Source organism: Toxorhynchites rutilus, chromosome 3 (genome assembly GCF_029784135.1).
Source record: "Toxorhynchites rutilus septentrionalis strain SRP chromosome 3, ASM2978413v1, whole genome shotgun sequence".
Lineage (NCBI taxonomy): Eukaryota > Metazoa > Arthropoda > Insecta > Diptera > Culicidae > Toxorhynchites > Toxorhynchites rutilus.
This window is the reverse complement of record NC_073746.1, coordinates 324,623,532-324,643,341: the sequence shown is the minus strand read 5'-3', so window position 1 is coordinate 324,643,341 and position 19,810 is coordinate 324,623,532. Positions and strand designations below refer to the sequence as shown.

Sequence of the window (19,810 nt, the reverse complement as noted above, 5' to 3'; positions counted from 1 at the left end):
GGCCTAAGACTTATCGACTTCGCTGCCTCCAAGAACATGGCCATACGTAGCACCTTCTTCCAGCACAGCCTCCAATACCGTTACACCTGGAGATCACCACAGCAAACAGAAACACAAATAGACCACGTTTTGATCGACGGTCGGCACTTCTCGGATATCATCGACGTCAGAACCTATCGTGGCGCTAACATCGATTCAGACCACTACCTGGTGATGGTCAAACTGCGTTCTAAACTGTCAGTCGTCAATAACATAAGACACCAGCGCTCACCACGGTACCACCTACGACGACTACAGGAGCCGAACGTTGCTGCAACATATTCGCAGCGTCTTGAAGCTGCGTTACCGGGGGTAGACGAACTGGATGCTGTTCCCCTCGATGAATGCTGGAACTCCTTAAAATCAGCAATTAGCAGCACAACAGAGACCGTCATCGGGTATGAACAACGAGGACAACGGAACGAATGGTTTGACGACGAGTGCCGAGCGCTCCTGAACAAGAAGGATGCAGCACGCGCAGCCATGCTGCAACGAGCGACTCGACAAAACGTGGAACGATACAGACTGAAACGAAGGCAGCAAACACATCTCTTTCGGGAAAAAAAGCGCCGCCTGGAAGAGAAAGAGTGTGAGGAGATGGAGCTGCTTTATCGTTCTCGAGAATCGCGGAAGTTCTTCAAGAAACTAAACGCCTCGCACAAAGGCTTTGTGCCGCGGGCCGAAATGTGCAGAAACAAGGAAGGAGGCATCTTGACGAACGAACGCGAGGTGATCGAAAGGTGGAGGCAGCACTACGATGAACACCTGAACAGCGCGCAGACAGGAGACCTAGACGGCGTTGAGGAGGACTACACCGGTGCAATGAACAACGACGACGTTCCACCCCCGACGATGGGTGAAGTTAAGGAGGCCATTAATCAGCTCAAGAACCACAAAGCAGCTGGTAAGGATGGCCTCGTAGCGGAGCTCTTCAAGGGAGGTCCGAGAAAACTTGTAGAGTGTATGCACCGGTTGATAGTCAGGATCTGAGACACAGAACAGCTACCGGAGGAGTGGAAGGACGGGGTAATCTGCCCCATCTATAAAAAAGGCGACAAGTTGGATTGTGGGAACTATCGTGCCATCACAATCCTGAATGGTGCCTACAAAATTTTGTCTCAGATCCTCTTCCGCCGCCTATCGCCAATAGTAAGTAGATTTGTGGGAAGTTATCAGGCCGGATTCATGCCCGGTTGCTCGACGACGGACCAGATTTTTACACTGCGGCAGATCCTCCAAAAGTGCCGCGAGTATCAGGTCCCTACACACCACATCTTCGTCGACTTCAAGGCCGCATATGATACAATCGACCGACGACAGCTATGGAGGATCATAGACGAACACGGCTTTCCCCGAAAGCTGACAAGACTGATTCAGGCAACGATGAACGGTTTGCGGTGCAGTGTGCGGATCTCAGGTGAGCTGTCGGAATCATTTGAGACTCACAGGGGACTTCGACAAGGCGATGGAATCTCCTGTCTGCTCTTCAACGTGGCGCTGGAAGGTGTTATGCGGAGAGCGGGCTTCATCATGCGGGGCACGATTTTCAACAAGTCTAGTCAGTTTATATGCTTCGCCGACGACGTGGACATAATCGGAAGAACACATGCGACGGTAGCCGACTTGTATACCCGACTGAAACACGAAGCAGGGCTGATTGGGCTTGGGATCAATGCGTCTAAGTCTAAATACATGCTAGCTGGAGGGACTGATCGCAACAGAGTTCTTCTTGGTAGTAGTGTTGTGATCGACGGCGACGAGCTCGAGGTGGTAGAGGAATTTATCTACCTTGGCTCGTTGATAACAACTGACAACAACAACAGCCGTGAAATTCGAAGACGCATTGTCAATGGAAGTCGTGCCTACTATGGGCTCCGCAAATCCTTGAGGTCCAACAAACTCCGACCCCGTACGAAGTGTACCATGTACAAATCCCTAATTCGACAGGTTGTTCTCTATGGGCACGAAGCATGGACGATGCTTGAAGAGGACTCACAAGCGCTTGGAGTTTTCGAACGCCGAGTGCTCAGAACAATATACGGTGGTGTACAGGAAAGCGGAGTATGGAGAAGGAGAATGAACCACGAACTGGCGCAACTCTACGGCGAACCCAGCATTCAGAAAGTCGCCAAGGCTGGACGAGTGCGATGGGCAGGGCATGTTGCAAGATTGCCGGACAGCAGCCCTGCAAAGATGGTGTTCGCATCGAATCCGGTAGGAACAAGAAGGAGAGGAGCCCAGCGAGCGAGGTGGTTGGACCAGGTGGAGCAGGACTTGGCAAGAATCGGTGCAGCCGGGAGTTGGAGAACTGCAGCCATGGATCGGGACTATTGGCGAAAAATTGTGAAGAAGATCTAATCTCTCAATGGGATGTAGTATCATTATAAATAAAAAAAAAAAAATCTTCAAAATCAGGCATATAAACAGACAATGAACTTTTTTTTTATGAAAATAGGGTGTTGAATACATTTTCAATCCCTGGAAAGCATAAGCAGCATAATTCTGCAAGATAAAATATAATGCAATTATCTACGACAAATCGATATTTATACAATAAAAGTATGAAGCCATTTCATGCTAAAGCGGTTCTCAGATTTTCGTGAAAATTGGTAGGTGTGTTTCTTATCGCAAAACTTTAGACCCATTATCTTTTTTTTTTGTTTCTGGTGCCAATTTTCATTTTAGGGTGGTCTGCAAAGTCAATTTTTGCACTTTTTTGAAAATGACGTTTTTTAGAAAATTTTAAACCACTGAACTGATTTAGATGATCGACATATCAAGTTGAAGCCAATGAGCTACTCTTGTTCGAAAAATATTACTCTTGGATTTTGTTCTCGTAATTATTGATTGCATTTGTTTTTTTTTATATACTTCTGGACCGATTCATATGATCGACATATCAAATTGAAGCGCATTTGCATGTTCAAATTCAGTATGAATAAATTGAGTGTCACATAATTCAAACTTACAACTGAACACAATAATCTTCATGTCCTACAGAAAATCTGTCTCCTTCTCTAGGGCGAAAGGGATTTCTGCCTCTTTTTGAGTAAGATACATGAGACCCATACATGAATGTTTCTTAATTATTGTTTTTTTTCTATGAATTAGGCTCGTAAGGAGCTGTCCACATACCACGTGGACAGAAAAAGCACGATTCTAGACACCCCACTCCCCCTCCGTGGACAAGCGTGGACATTCTCTATACCCCTCCCCCTGTTGTCCACGTGGACATTTCTCCATTTTTTTTTTTTTTGAAAACAAATCGGGAAAGTAATAGAATTGCGTGTAAATTCCATTTCTAGTTTGTTTCTATTTTCTATGCATTGTTTTACATTGATAAAAAAGTTTATTAGCAGTTTATCATTAGTAGACGTTTGTACTCATTTTTTATTTGTTTTCCAACATTGCCCGTGAAGTTATTTGTACAGAAACCCCAATCTTTAAGAATTTTTTTTTTCGTCCTGGCGTTTTTCCAAAAATGACAAAAATCGAATAACCGTCAAAAAAAATCATGGCTAAATCCTACATTTATTCCTGTTGGAGGTTCAGTCCAAGGTTTTAGTGTGATGTGTGATCTTTTATCAAAGTAATACTGAAGAAAAGCTTACATATTTTTTAAATTCATAAGGTTTTGTTTTTTGTTAGGTTATGTATGGTTGTGCACTTTCCGCATACAGTTGCTTTATATCGAATTTATACTCCGATAAAGTCATACGAAATTCAATGAAATTGATAGTAGGTAGTGGCTAATAGACTAAACTATCATTTTATGGCAAAACCTTACCATATGGTTGCTTTCCAAAGTCATGAGAAATTATCAAAGTTGCTTTTCGATTTTTCAAAAACTTGACCTAAAATTAGTTAGTGATTTCTGTAGATGGATAAAACATAGTTCTCATGCAAAAATATTTTTATTTCGTTTTTGTATCCCATTTTCAGTCTATTAACGCGTTATTAGCGATATTCGCTGTGAGCTTGCCAAACTGTTTCGCAGATAATCGGAGTTCTACTGTATTTGTAAAGAAGCTTCTAATTCATGTGTCGTGTACTGAGGATTCATGATCAGTGTCTCGATTTGATTATCATTACAGCGCGGACTCGATTATATACATTCTCCGATTTCTTTTCACTGTATGTAATCGAATCCTGTATATAATCGAGTCAACAAAGATTTTTTTTTAATTCGTTTTTTGTGCATATATTTATCAATTTTTGAATATAAAAAAAGAATTTAATTTTTGATTCATCCCTTTAAAGTCAGATAATACCTTTCTTACATGAAAAAAATAAATTTATCCAGAATCCCTCAGGAGGTGGAAAATATCCTTCTACGCATATGTTCGAATTTCAACAATGACATAGTTGTAGAACTTTTTTTCTATTTCGGACTCAGTTACCTCAAACTGGCTCTACATTAAAAAGTACGCTACGGAAAACGATTCTGTTGGTTCCATTTCAAAGGTGAGAAAACTGAATACAGGATATTCAAATGAAACATCTAAATTTATGGATTTTAATAACATTTTATAAGTGAAAACTTAAAAGTTACTAATTTTTAATGTGTTATTATTAATTTTATCCCAAAAATTCCTATTAACCCTCTAAGACTCAAGTTTTTTATTTATCTAAAAAACCTATTCCACTTTTAGCTCGAATTTCCGACTTTCAACATGAAATACTCATAGCAGAAAGCTGACAGCATAAATCCAATGTGTATGTGTGATAGATGAAAATATTCTAAAGACGTTCTAGTGGGGGTGAACATTGAAAATATTGTCTGAATAATTCGACAAGAGAATCCGTGAAGCCCGTATAAAGGCGGGCTTGGGCTGTAGAGGGTTAAACTTGATTGTTCCTGTCAATTAAATTAAAGCTCTCTAACCGCTCTGCAGTTTGTTCTTTGACACCCAACTTCTATCTTTCTTAATTTCGCTGCAATATCGATATAAACAATTCCTGTTGAAAATTCAAGCAAAATCTTCCAAAATCACGATTTTTACCCCACTGTACATATAATAGCCACTTAGATTTCACCTTAACGTTGAAAGGTTACATTTTTTCTTAAAACAAGTCATATTTGAAATGTGAAAAAAAAAATTTTTTCAGACTTTATATAATCGAATCCAAAATTGTATATCATCGAATCACATATAATCGAGTCCAACCATTAGAACCAATAGAAGCGTATTCCAGAACGAAGAAGAGCATCGCTGCTAAGAACACTTCTCAAGAGATACAGTTCGTGCATCCATAAAGGAGTTTGTTGTTTGTATTCCATTTTCGCCTTGGGAGTTTTCAAAAGATGAAATCTAAACGGTTTTTACATCAAGAGCGGATGTTGGACCAAAAACCCAATGTAGGAAAACAATGTCGTGTATTTCTAATATTACAACATTCTAACATGCTTTGAAGGGGTCTTCATCCTGTCATCCTTATCCTCTTAAACCAATGAAAATAAATCGATTACTCTCGGTTGATGTGCGTTACTATCAGGATACACATTTTAGAAAAAAAGTTCAACGATATGAAAAATATGGATTTTCGTCCGGTAAGCACTATCAGCCAGCTCAATCTTTTGACGTAGGACTACGTCTAACCGGAAGATATGTGGGGTGAAATGGAAATCTAGGCACTGAACAAGTAGGAAAAAATGCAAGATTTGGAACGCTTATAACTCGAGCATTTCTCAATAGATCGCAAAGGTTTTTGCATCAATTGATAGGAAATATATCTACGCATCTATCATAACGAATAACATTTCATTTTTCTTGAGATAAATAATTGAATAATTGTGAAATATCAAGCATTGTCAAAATTCACTATGTGCCCATTTTTGATTGGTCCATTTTGTGCTCCTCAAATCGTACCGACTAAAACGGGCAACCAGAGCAGCAGCGAAATAGAATGAAGCGCGATTGGAAAGGAAAAAGAAAAAAATGAACGAAACATTGGTCGCAGTCTCACACATGCGTAATTCTCGAGCCAGCCAGTCAGCTTAAAAATCCCCGCTCCGCTGCCGTAACGATCATTCTCATTTAAACCATACACCACATCGGTTCGCATCACAACACATCAACAAACCAACCCAAGCAGCCATGTCTGAACATGGTAAAGGAGGAAAAGTGAAGGGAAAGACAAAATCCCGCTCGAACCGTGTTGATCTGAAGTTCCCCGCAAGGGTAGCTAGGCCAAGCGCGTTAGTACCAGTGCACCAGTCCACCTAGCCGGCGTTATATAGTTTCGGCCGCCGAAGTGATCGAGTTAGCTGCTCGCTGCTCGCGACGATAAGAAAACCCGCATTCGGAACAGAACACATTCGGTTCGGTGGACATCAAGACAACAGGCAGTTGCAGCGAGTGGCGAGTGGCAAACGCAATCGCAAAACGGCATCTGGTAGCAGAAGAAAAAAGTTTGTTCTTTATACAAACTGCTTTGGTGGCAAATCCAGAACAAGGCGGCATCGAGGGCGTTCGAAATGGTTTTTTTTCAAAACCACGAGTACTAAGTTTTCTAAATTGGAACCATTCCATAAAACACGGCGCTTATCAGGGCCATTAAACCTTTCAAAAAAGAGTTTACGAAATACAGTTCAATGCTTTCTAAAATAATATCCAAAATAATAATAAAACACAAATTGATTTTTTCATAATTTGTTTGCCAGGATCTGATGAGTATGTGAATTTGGCAGTTGTTCTGAGCTTATTGATAGTTGGGGACTTTCCTGATTATTCAATTTTCACCAATTCTTAAATTGTTTCCAGATTGAAAGTACAGTAATTTACTATTAGTTCGACATTTAGCTAATTGGACGGACATGTAATGCGACTTATTTAGTTGGACATTTTTGTAAACATAGAGATCCAAATTATGACCCCACATTGAAAGTCGACACTGTACCACTGTCATCGCAAATGTTCAATTACAGGTTAAAATCGCCTCCAATGCGACACTGAGTGGCGCTTCGGCACGTCGCATTGAATGTAATTTACTGTACAACATGTCACAAAGCTGGATGGGAAGAAATTTTCCAACTGTGAAAGCTGTGGCGAGTGGCAACAAATCGCTAAACAGGAAGGTTTAGCCGAACAAGATGGGGAGATCGAGTGATAACAAAACAATAAACTCTTTAGATTGAAGATAATTTTGTGATCCTGAAAAGGACCCTTTTTAGCCTGCATGTGAATCCAACGAGCGAACAAATCGTAATGAATGTATTTTTCTTTCTTTCTTTCTTTGTTTTTAAGAGGCTTTAAACTTTGCCATCGCTCCCTTTTAACGCTCAAGGCCGTTTTATATTATCAGGCACGTAGCGTAAACGGCACGTACCGACACCGGCAGACAAATACATGATGTATTCATATCATCAGGCATAGCAACTTCTCTGTACGGACCGGCAGCGCAGACGGAGCGGAGAAATGCTACTGGTGATTGAACCGATGTCGTACCGAAGAGCGACGAACGCACCCACACCACGAACTTCGACGTTGGGTTTGTATGTATGGTGCTACTCGCCCATGTAGTTCGAGCCCGGCACCGGCAAAATATTCTTTTCGAGAATTCCTTCATGCATTTGTCTGAAGCGTGCTGTGTATGCCCGGAGCCGTTCCGCTATATATACGCATACACATTTGAAACACACGCAATAATATTTGTCTTGCATGAAACGTGCCGTGCCGGTTACGCTACGTGCCTGATAATATAATATTACCTTCATTCGTTCGTCTCATTGGACTCGCCCCTCTGGCTGAGTCTGCCGATTTGTCTCTATCCTGTGAGTGTGTACCGCTAGAGTATAAAACACGCGGACCCCAAAAAATATCTTATTTTCTTTCAAACCGTAAACCCGTGTGGTGCCGTGCCGGAGCACCAGTATACCTAACAGCGATTATAGAGTTTCGGCCGTCGGAATGCTCGAGTTGGCTTGCAAAGCTGCTCACGACAATCAGAAAACCCGCATCAAGAACAGAGCAGCTTCGGTTCGGCGCTCATCAAGGCAACTTTTTAGTGAGTGGCAAAGTGTTTCTCCGTCACGTCGCATTAAATTTAATTTACTGAACAACATGTCACAAGCTGGATGGGAAAAATTCTCCAACTGTGAAAGCTGTGGCGAGTGGCAAACGCAATAGCTAAACAGGAAGGTTTAACCGAACAAGATAGGAATATCGAGTGATAACAAACACAACACCAAAGGTTCTTTTCAGAACCATCAACATGTTCATAAAGAGTAAACAGTAAACTAACCCATTTTTCAAGTAGATAGGTAGGTATTCACGTAGGAGAAGAAAATAAAACAAATTATTTAAAATATATATTTAACAAAAGCTGTCCCCTTTGTATAGTCCTACGTCACTCCGGTTATGTCCCCGACATCACCCACCCGTCTTTTTTGTTGATAAATACCGATAAATTTCTAGGAAATACAGAATAAATTTCATTTACTGCTGAAAAAAGATGTTTTTTTTCACATTATGTACCGTAATGTACGTAATGTATGTACCACGTGGACATTATCTGTACCCCCTCCCCCCTCACCGTGGACAAGCGTGGACATTTTCGTAACCCCTATCCCTCCCCTAAAGTTGTCCACGTGGTATGTGGACAGCCCCTAACACATTTAGCGATTTTGCCTACGAGAAAAGCAAGATCAACTTCAGATGTGGTTTCAAAGCGACGGGACATTAAACAAAAAAAAGCTATACCAATTTAGAATCAATGATTTTTTCTTTGTCCAGCACAAAAGCTATGAAAACCCGACATGGTTGGTTCGTGCAAGGATCGCAAAAAAGTTGGAGAAGGTCAAAACCAACGTCTGCGTAGTGTTAAAAAGTTTCAAGGGACGTTTGTCAGCAGATTGAAATTTGTGTTTTGTTTGTATGGGAGCCTACCCCTTCAGAGGGAGGACGTATAGCATATCATCATAGCCCATCAAACATTTTTCGTACCCAAAAACCATTACATGCCAAATTTGGTTCCATTTGCTCGATAAGTTCCCGAGTTATGCAGAAATTTGTGTTTCATTTGTATGACAGAACAAATTCCAGCATAATGGTCTTTCAAGCAACATCATAAAGGGTGTGTCACATCAAATTGCATCACGGAAAAAACGCTGTAGAAATTCGCCCAGTAGACCGATCCTTTTGAAAATTTTAGACAGTAAAATAAAAACTATTAAACAACTTTTGGCATTTTCTTTTTATTCATACTTCGAGCCCAAGCCCGTATGCTCGCACCTTCCTCTTTACCCCGTCCATAAGGTTCTGTACAACGTCAGGTTGTAGTTTTTTTTGAACAGAAATCCATTTTCTCTTGAAGTCCGCCTCCGATTTGACAACTTTTGGGTTCTTCCGGAGGGCCTGCTTCATAATCGCCTAATATTTCTCTATTGGGCGAAGCTCCGGCGCGTTGGGCGGGTTCATTTCCTTTGGCACGAAGGTGACCCCGTTGGCTTCGTACCACTCCAACACGTCCTTTGAATAGTGGCACGAAGCGAGATCCGGCCAGAAAATGGTCGGGCCCTCGTGCTGCTTCAATAGTGGTAGTAAGCGCTTCTGTAGGCACTCTTTAAGGTAAACCTGCCCGTTTACCATGCCGGTCATCACGAAGGGGGCGCTCCGCTTTCCGCAAGAGCAGATCGCTTGCCACACCATGTACTTTTTGGCAAACTTGGATAGTTTCTGCTTGCGAATCTCCTCCGGAACGCTGAATTTGTCCTCTGCGGAGAAGAACAACAGGCCCGGCAGCTGACGAAAGTCCGCTTCGTCGTCCATTACCAGGCAATGTCAGCATTTCAGTGTACAGCTTCCAGGCTCGCGTCTTCCCCACCATGTTTTGCCTTTCGTCGCGGTTAGGAGCCTTCTGAACCTTGTATGTACGCAGGCCCTCCCGCTGCTTGGTCCGCTGGACGAATGAACTTGACAAATTCAGCTTATTGGCGACATCCCGGACCGAACTTCTCGGATCACGTCTAAACTGCTTAACTACGCGCTTGTGATCTTTTTCACTAACGGAGCATCCATTTTTGCCGTTCTTCACCTTCCGGTCAATGGTTAGGTTCTCGAAGTATCGTTTTAGTACTCTGCTGACCGTGGATTGGACGATTCCCAGCATCTTACCGATGTCCCGATGTGACAACTCCGGATTCTCGAAATGAGTGCACAGGATTAATTCACGACGCTCTTTTTCGTTCGACGACATTTTTCCAAATTTACGAAAAATTGACAGTGAAGCATGGCCAACGTGATCTATACACTCTTATCTGATTATAAGCGAAAGCTGAAGATATAATTCCTAAAAAATAAATTTCTACAGCGGTTTTTCCGTGATACAATTTGATGTGACACACCCTTTAATATACAACTGAAAATGGCTTAGTATTTCAATACTAATCTACAACGTACTTTATTGGCACCACAGTTAACACGACAAAGCATAAAGGACAAAATTTAAATTGACAATGAAATCATTACTTCGAGTTGTTCGTATCCTTCGGCTGTACGTGAATCATAACCTTGATGGCCCCTCCAAGGCCATGTCGGGATGTGTTGAATGCATCCGCCATTTTCTCAATGTTGAAATGATGCGTGATCAGTCTTTTCACGTTTATCTTTCCACTAGCGACCAAACTGAGAGCTGCCGGATAGCTAATATAAAAAAAAGAAAAATAGTTACAATCATTTTCGCGTGCAAATGTCTCGATCTAACATACTCATTGCAGTAACGAAACACGCCTCGTATATCAACTTCCCGTGCCAATGCATTTCCTAGCGGCAGCTTAACATCCGATGGGCCCATTCCGACCACCACGGCGCATCCACCGGACCGTGTAGCAAGAATCGAGATTCGTGACGTTGACTCCGCTCCGCAGCAATCGATGGTTTTATCTGGTGCACCGCCGAACAGTGCGTGAACTTTCTTAACGATCTCAGTCTCGTTGGCACCTTTCTCCAGCAACAAAGTACCATCAGCACCCAATTCCTTCGCAACATCAAGTCGATTCTGGAGCAAATCAGTAATCACGATCTTCCCAGCACCCATCGATTTAGCCACGATCAATGTCACCAAACCAATTGGACCCGCCCCGAGGATCAAAACGTTCGATCCCAGACATACGCCAGCTCTGCGGCAAGCGTGTACACCAACCGCCAAGGGTTCCAACAGAGCACCCTCCTCCATTGTCACGTGCGGCGGTAACTTGTGGCAGAAGTCCGCAGGATGCGTATAATACCGCGCCAGATTACCATCTACCGGTGGGGTCGCACAGAAAATCATATCGGCACACAGATTGTACTGACCGCCCTTGCAAAAATCACAAACCCGACACCCGTAGCCCGGCTCGACAGCCACGCGATCACCCACCTTCAAGTTCTTCACGTTGGCACCCAGCTTGCTCACCACTCCAGACGCTTCATGACCAATCGCCATCGGCTGTTTTACAATAAAATCACCGATCCTACCGTGGACCAAATAGTGCACGTCTGAACCACAGATGCCGACACAGTCCATCTCGAGCAGAACCTCTAAAGGAAGAAGACAAAACTTCAGTTATACCTCTATGAATCAGATTCATTACATTCACCATCAGCCTTAGGTGTTGGGATTGGTCGTTGTTCCTGAAAGTCAAATTTCAATTAAATGAATAATTGAATTACAGTATTTTAGCATAAAACTTTACCAATCTCAGATCTTCAATTCCATACAGCACTGCTGTTAGATTATCCTTCGCTTCTGGCATCGCTGAACTGAATAAATTGGGGGCGTGACACTGAAATAGAGATTACTGGCTAACAATTCGGAACAAAATAAATCCAATGTCTCGAAAGACACAGAAACCGACCGATCACCTTCAAAGTCAAAGTGAGAATGTCGAATGATGCAAGTGTTCGACAGCATCTAATGGTATGCTTATCTGATAGAGTGCAAAAAATAGAATATTTGCTCGGTATGTTTGCTCAAACGTTATGTCGTTCAAATGAAGCAGATAGTGATGTAAACATAACAATCGGGTTCTTCTAACAATATGCGAATGACCATAATCTAATACCATAACTTAATGGTATTATCATGTCATATTCTCGCAAAACCAATGTACTTCATCTGTGGCTTGTGAATTCGTTCTCATTACGCAATTTGCTAAATTAGCATTTGGATAATCTTCTTCGCAGAACAGCGACGAAGAATGTCACGCGTAATTTTTCGCAAGTTCTTTTAATTTTTTGTTCTATAGGAATCGGAGTTGACTAAAGTTTTGTTTCGATTGATTCATCAGTGAAATCGGTTTGATTTCTACGCATACTGAAATATCGATTCTTTTGTTTCACTCATTTCTGATGTCGTTTCCTTTCAATTTGGAAGAAACCTTCGTTTGTCGATTGAAACTGCTCCTATAGGCTCGAAACCATAACTGTTTCAATTCGCTCTGAAAATGACAATTGAAAACTTTGCTTCAGCTTGTGAAGAATGAAACGGATGAACGAACGTGAAGCGAAAGGAGCATGCACAAAGAAGAAGAGATATTTCCTTTTTGACGTAAGACTATGTCTTTCAATAAAGGTGCCAAATCAGAAAGCAGAAACGTTTTTAGGAATAAATGTTAACCTTAATAACTTCTTCGGAAAATAGATTTATTTTATGTGCTATACATTACAATCGCTCGAAATCTGAATGGTTAAATTGATGATGATTGGAAGCATTTTCATTTCCATTGCCTACCTACGCTTGTTTATTTTTGCATCGAACGCACTGTTCAGTTCGTGAACAGGAACACAACCTGCATGACATGCGCTATCATTTAATGATTTATAGGTCAGCTCTCAATACAAAAAAATACTGTCCACTGAATGATTTTTTCCACCATGAAGAGTTACGATCATATTAGAATAGGCAGAAGCAGAATAGAAATCACATGCGATAACATAATATTCATATCAGCAACAGGAATAGTAGCAATATCAGCGACCTCAGCAACATCAAAAGCAGCTACAATAATAAGAGTATTTAATTTCCTTTGACGACGGGAAAATAAAGAACTATGAATGTGTTTGTGCTTTCCTCCTGTCGTGGCATTTATAAATGTTTTGTTTGTTAGAAATGTGAAATAGTGGTGGTGATGGAACTAACGTATAGCCGCTATGACCGCTCGAAATTGTTGTAGGTAACCAGGGTACGTTTATGACAAGGTAATCCAGACTCGAAGTGTGTACGACACGATTCACTTATACACTCTCAACTATGACATCTTAGCATCGACGGAAGGCAGCGATCGCAAAGCAATTCATAACAAGTGTTTTTTTTTGTTGTTGCGAATATAACGTGTTTTGCTACTTTTTGTTGAAAATACGTCAATAGTACGTGAGATAGAGGAGTCCAGAGTCCAGAGAACAAATCCAGATTATACAATTAGTACACAAAATAGTTTAGTTTTAGCTGATTCTACTGTTAGAAAGGCCAACGATTTTCATGCCGCGGGAAATCAAAACCGGAAGGCTCGCCGAAAAGTCTTGATTGACATTGATTGACAAGTAAGAGTTAAATCCATTAAAAACATCCGTAACATCCGCAGAATCGGTCCAGTTTACTAATGGGAGGAAACGTGACTATCCCGAGAGTCACATTCCGTCAAAGGAATTCGGGAGCAGTACCATCAACATCTCTAATGAGAAACCTAGCAATTCGGCCGGTTCTGATAGCTTAATTCAAGCACTGCGGCAAGAGGTATCGGAGAGCTACAGAAAGCTCCAGGAAGCTGAAATCCAAATTGGCGAGCCACGATTTTCCCTAGGCTTTGAATAGAAAGAAAACCTAATACGCTGCAATGAATAAATATATACATTAAGCTAAAATACAATAGCAATAAACTAATTTAGACAAATTTATAATACCGTCCCATGATACTTGCAAAGCTAACACGTCACAGCCTCACTACTATTGAAGCACTAGTCAGCCCAGAATACCTTGTCATAAACGTACCCTGGTAGGTAACCCTTTTTTCATCACTCATCGCGATTTGCTTTAATACGTCATATTTTAGTTGCTTTTATGAAGTAAGTCGCAGATGAAAACCGGGATGAAGGAAAAAATGAATTAAAAAATTAGCTTCTTCTGAGCAGCATTTTCGTTTCCATTTTTAGAAGTTTTGAAAGTTCTTCTTCTTCTTCTTCTTAATTGACACTCACGTTCCTAGAGGAACTTCGCCGTCTCAACGTAGTATTACTTGCGTGGCAAGCTCTAGAATACGCGTGACCACAGTGCAAATTGGAGGAAATTTGTTTTACGAAAAATTTCCCCGACCAGAACGGGAATCGAACCCGAACCCCCGGCATGTTAAGGGGACGCTAACCACTCGGCCACGGGAGCACTTAGTTCTTCTTAACCTTTCCGTATTCCCACCAGTTGCACTATAAGTGTAAGTGTAACACTATCTGGTAGCAGTTTTGATGGAAATAGTTTCAATGTTGAAACAGATCATATCAATCCTCAAATATGAAAATCAATCACCAAAAGTGTTCGCGCATCATTCGAGAACGAATTGGAGCTGTCCATGTTGTTGTGTTACTTGTTCATTTGAAATTCGCGTTGACGCATTTTGATTTTCCTTTGCGACGGGTCTCATTTGAAACTCCATTTTGTTTCATTTGAGAGCCCTTTCAAGTATTATCGAAATCGGTCCACGTGTTCCGGAGATATAGTGAGAACAAGTACAGGGACCATAGATTCCAGAACCCAAAACAACTCAGAACCCGCCATTTGGAGCTCTTTGGTGACCATTTCAAGGGTTTTTGGCCTTCTGGGTTTTTGAGGATAACCCGGACGGTCTCCTGATGATCTGCAGCTAAAACTTTAGATCGAGATATGAGAAAGACACGACTACACATTTAGGTGGAATTAATGAGATTTGGTATCCTCAAACCGTTGAATTATCTGTTATACATGATAATTTATGTGAATTTATATTCATTTTCGTGCATATTACACAAGGAAATAATGTAAAAAAAAATATCAATTTCACCCCATATGTTTTTATCTAAACTAACGTTTACGGAATTTTCCAACTAAACATTTCATAATGTTTTGTGACATTCTCACTACTACTGGTTTTGGAAATAAATGACGGCACGAATTTTCCGGACAACCCAAAAAAACAGTGACTCAAATAGATGAGAGTGGATAGAAACCAATGTTAACGTTGTAAACGAAATTGTTACGGTTACTGACGATCGAATTCATCAAATGAAAAAAATGACTGATCCTGTACAACAATATGTATCAGAAATATAGAAAAGGGTTTTCGAGGCAACAATGCACTGCCTTTTTTTCGATACGACACATTTTGCCTCAACTCGTTACGATTGACGAAAAGAGGGTTTTATTGTTTACTAGCTGATCCGACGAACTTCGTCCCGCCCAAAATATATGTTTTGATTTGAATACTTTCAAACATCCACGTTTTCTTACTAAGTTCCTTACTAAGTAAACTCACTAACGAGTCCAATCACTGAACTCTTCATTGATTGATTACCCTTTGACCCTTTACAATATCCTTTTACTATAAATTGTCCAGTACTTCTACAAAAACTCGTCCTCATAATATAAAATTATTTTCAGACACAATTCCCGTTCAAGATTCTTCAAGCATTTGGAAATAACATGTTTCTCCGTTGCATGGAATACATGTTTGATACAGAGAATATAACAAAATAAAGTAAGCTCAAATCGCACCATTCCTTCCTCGGGTTTAGGGCACACCAACACATTTGGCCTTCCATTTTTGTTTATATAGATAGAAGATACAGGAATGCGTTATTCCGTCTGAAAATCCTTTTCCACTTTCGAACAAAAATCAATTTCGTTAGCGCCAACATCAAATGGACTAACAACGCTTAGCTAATTGTAGAACATATAGGAATTCAATTTTCCTATGTTTCTCTCCGCTATATTGATCTACGGGAAGAGACGAATACAACGAAATATAGATGACTGAAATTGAACCATTTCTTCCTCGGGTTTTGCGCTTACCAACACATTTGACCTTCCATTTTCATTTATAGATATAAGATATGGAAATGCGTTATTTCGTCTGAAAATTCATTTCCACTTACGAACAAAGATCAATTTCGATAGCGCAAATATCGAATGGACTAACAACGCTTATTATGATGTAATTTTCGAACATGTGGGAATTCAATTATCCGAATTTTCCGACCTTCCTTCAGGATTTTCCGAAAATTTTCCGATTTTTCTCTCCACTATATTGATCTACGGGAAAAGACGAATACAACAAAATACAGGAGGCTAAAATCGGACCATCCCTTCTTCGGGTTTTCCGCTTACCAACAGATTTTGCCTTACATTTTTATTTATATAGATTTGTTTGTAGCAGGAAAGTTGTTTGTTGGGTAATCTCAAAAGACGTGCTGTATTTCCGACTAGAAATCCAAATCATAATTGAAAGATGGACAAAACTAATGAGGAGCATCAGGTAATACTTTCAGTTACAAGTATTTATGATTTTTTTTAATTGAACATTATTTTTATAAGTCTGTAGTGGATCTATCAAATTCAATTACCAGATGTGCGAGTTGAAATCGTCCGGTTTTTTACATGAAAAAAACACATACTTTTCATGAGAACCTTAAAATATTTTTATTAGAAGTAATCAGTGTGATTCGACACATTTCGCAAATGATGGATTCGTTTTCAAAAAGCTTTTTTTTATCAGATCTTTATACTCGAATTGGAAATATACTATTGACGTAAAAAGGTGATAAACTAACGACGTCAGGTCTAGTGAATACGACGAGTGCGATAGCGTTTTTCAGTTAAGGGTTTTTGGTATGTTCTTTATGGCTTTAGTGGTATGCGCCGTTTCGTTGATATGCTGTTATATCACTTTATCGTGTCTTCGGATCCATTCCGTTCTATTTTCTATCAATGCAGAGTTTAAAATTCATTGTCGGTGGCGATCTGTATTCACCGTTTCATCCGTTTTTAGTAGCTTATGGTACATCATACCCTCCTGGTGCCATCACACACAGGGCATCGTCTTTCGGCCGAAACGATTTGTTTTGACGTAGAACTACGTCTTTCATTAAGGGTGCCATATCAGAAAACAGGTCACATTTTTATGAAATAAAGTCAACGTTAATAACTATTTTTGCCGCGAACGGATTTTGGCGATTCACATACTAAACGAATCGGAAATTCCGTAAGATTTGTTTAATATGCTATACATTAGAATCCCATTGTTTGTAAATGGCTAAAATTCATGAAAACTTAAAGCGTTTCCATTTTCCTATACATTTGTTCTGTCCATTTGTGTGCTTTCCCGAACAGAGCTGTCAATAACGAGCAACTTATCGACGACCAACGGAGGGGAAATCGTAGGATTTAAAGTCTCCGTGAACAAAGGAAAAGTAGAAGAATGAAGGGGAATACTTGCCTAGAGTATAAACAGTGGATCTCGTTGAGGCAAACTTTCATTCGGCATCGAACTGTTGAGCAATCCAGTTCACTTTGCTTTCGCTGCGCTTCGATCTAAGATTGGACCCCACCAGTGGTAATCCAACTTGGATATCGTCGTTTGGTTTTTCTGTTCGTTTTTCGCGTTATTCGTATCGTATGTTTTTCTTTCCGCGTCATAAATTGGACGCTTCGCGTAGTGTGTGATGAGCAAGAAGAAGAGGAAGGCAGGCTCAAGCCCTGCAAAAAACGAACGCATTGCCAGGGACAATAAAATGTTGAAGCAAGCGTCATCTAATGATGCACGCGATGTTGGTGCAGTGAAAAGCGCTCGCACTGAACTGAGCCTTCGCGAGTGTGACACCGCATCGAACAACAGCAAAGTAGGCGATTTCGGCGCGTCGGTCGAAAATGTAAACGCCGTTACCCAGGCAGCAACCTAAATCAAGCTCCCCCTGCTGGTGGTGAAGCCGATCGCTCTTGACAAACTTATCAGCGAATTCGCATCGATGAGTGTTACAGCAGAGTACAAGCTGTGTGGCATAATTCAGTCTTTTTCCAAGCAGTTAACATTGTTCGTTTTCCGTCATCATTAGGTTCGTTTTCCGTCATCATTAATGCATCAATGCATTAAACTGACGTTATGGCGAAGCAGGCGTTAAAGTTGTGCGCCAAAAAATTATTTGGGATATACCGAGTATCTTGAATGTCTTACTGGAATGTTATAAGTTATTTGGGATCGCTTGCCAGTAGTAAAACTTCCTCCACTAAGGATGACAGCTGCGCTTATCTCGAGCATGAGAAAGTAATGCAACTTTATCCGTGGTCAGTAATATTAACAGAAGCGTTTCGGTTGAGAATAGCGCAAAATGATGAGAAGTGTTTATATTCCTAGTAGTTTCAAACCACCAATGTATGGCTCTGTATGCATGCTATGGCGAACGCTTGTTTGGCGCTTGGTTTACGTTGTACGAACGATGCCTAGAGGTGCGATTTCTTTGAGGCAATAATAAATTACATGTAGCATTATATTTTTCAAGTTTTGTCATTGTTGTTGTTTCCATGCGGTGCCAAAGATATATTGATGTAGTTATGAGATGTGGAATAATGGTGCTGGTGCAACATGTATATAATTGACTGTAGCCGAGTTTAAGTCAATTGCGAAAAAGGCCACCGGAATAGCGTGCGAGGTAAATTTTCAATGCATTGACATGAAATAAATTGCGACATACGATCAGCTAGTGTATTGTTTTGCGAGAGCAAAAATGAATCATCAATCAATTATCGTCTACTGATTCTACAATAAAAAAATCATTTCAGAGATTATTCTACTAAGCAAAATTTCACAGCATTATAGAATAATATCCGAAGGTATAAATAAGCGACTTATATAAAATAACAGCGTAGTTCTACGGCAACAATGCGGTCGTATCTTGGGCACAACCTTCTATAATTTTTGCAGAATGACACTAACATACTTTTGAAGTTTAATGTCAAATGAAAAAAACGACATATATCAATATATCAATAAATCTAAGGAACGCATACAACCCTGCTAGCAACATCTATAACCAAGGCGCCTAGAAGTTTATCCTAAGGTGGACCAACTTACTAAAACCACTCTTCAGCCATCTTGGAAGTCTACTGTGTTTTGTTTGTAAACAAAACACAATACGCTAGTGTCGAAACTCGCTCGTGATCAGTCTGTCTCTTTCACGCTACAAGCAAATAATTCCCCTTCTGCTTTCTTCCGTACTGTTATCATATACCGCTCTCCTAACCAACTTAGTGACGAAACGGCTTCACCTAGTACCATAGACCCGTCTTGTCTATAACATGAACCGGACGATTTCAACTTGCACACCTGATATATCCGATAAAATATCATATTGTAGGACAGTTGAACCAGTGCTAGCACCACTGTTCCCTTTCGATTCTGTAAAATCACTGACCCTATTGTATCTGTGGCACACCAGAAAGGTCAGTATCCGAAACTATATATAAACATAATGGTACATGTTCGGCGCGATTGATTTTTGTTAACCTAGTCCCTAGGAACGTCATCCAAATAGCAGTATTTTGATTAAAAAACTTACCTATATCTTGTTGTCACCACTAATTTGCACCACACCTGAGCCGGACACCTAGAGGCAAATCGATTCTATCGTGCCTGCACGTGTTTTGTTTTCACTAGGTCCACAACACCACACTTCGTTTTAACAAGTGTATCGGGAAGATACTAATGACTGAATGGAATACGTGAAAGCATTGCGAGTGCGCGTATCGGGGCAGCGATCGACCATTCTCTGTATGT

The 19,810-nt window shown here is 40.7% G+C and overlaps 1 protein-coding gene and 1 long non-coding RNA gene across 3 annotated transcripts; one reads left to right on the top strand and one right to left on the bottom strand.

Annotated features, from left to right (window-relative positions):
• Window positions 1-10,415: 10,415 nt before the first annotated feature.
• Window positions 10,416-19,745, bottom strand: LOC129777589 (sorbitol dehydrogenase-like). Of its 2 annotated transcripts, none has more exons than XM_055783956.1 (5): window positions 19,593-19,745; window positions 11,714-11,803; window positions 11,618-11,651; window positions 10,748-11,558; window positions 10,416-10,682 (listed from the first exon to the last, which is right to left on the bottom strand). In XM_055783956.1, exons 2-5 carry the CDS (start codon window positions 11,771-11,773, stop codon window positions 10,505-10,507), a joined length of 1,083 nt encoding a protein of 360 aa, XP_055639931.1. In that variant the 5' UTR covers window positions 11,774-11,803; window positions 19,593-19,745; the 3' UTR covers window positions 10,416-10,504. The 2 variants fall into 2 exon arrangements, with proteins under 2 accessions (XP_055639931.1, XP_055639932.1); XM_055783957.1 differs by lacking the exon at window positions 19,593-19,745 and adding an exon at window positions 11,883-11,901.
• Window positions 13,235-13,916, top strand: LOC129777590 (uncharacterized). The gene is made up of 2 exons (XR_008743261.1): window positions 13,235-13,535; window positions 13,601-13,916. It is a non-coding gene; the product is annotated as an uncharacterized LOC129777590 (long non-coding RNA).
• Window positions 19,746-19,810: the final 65 nt, after the last annotated feature.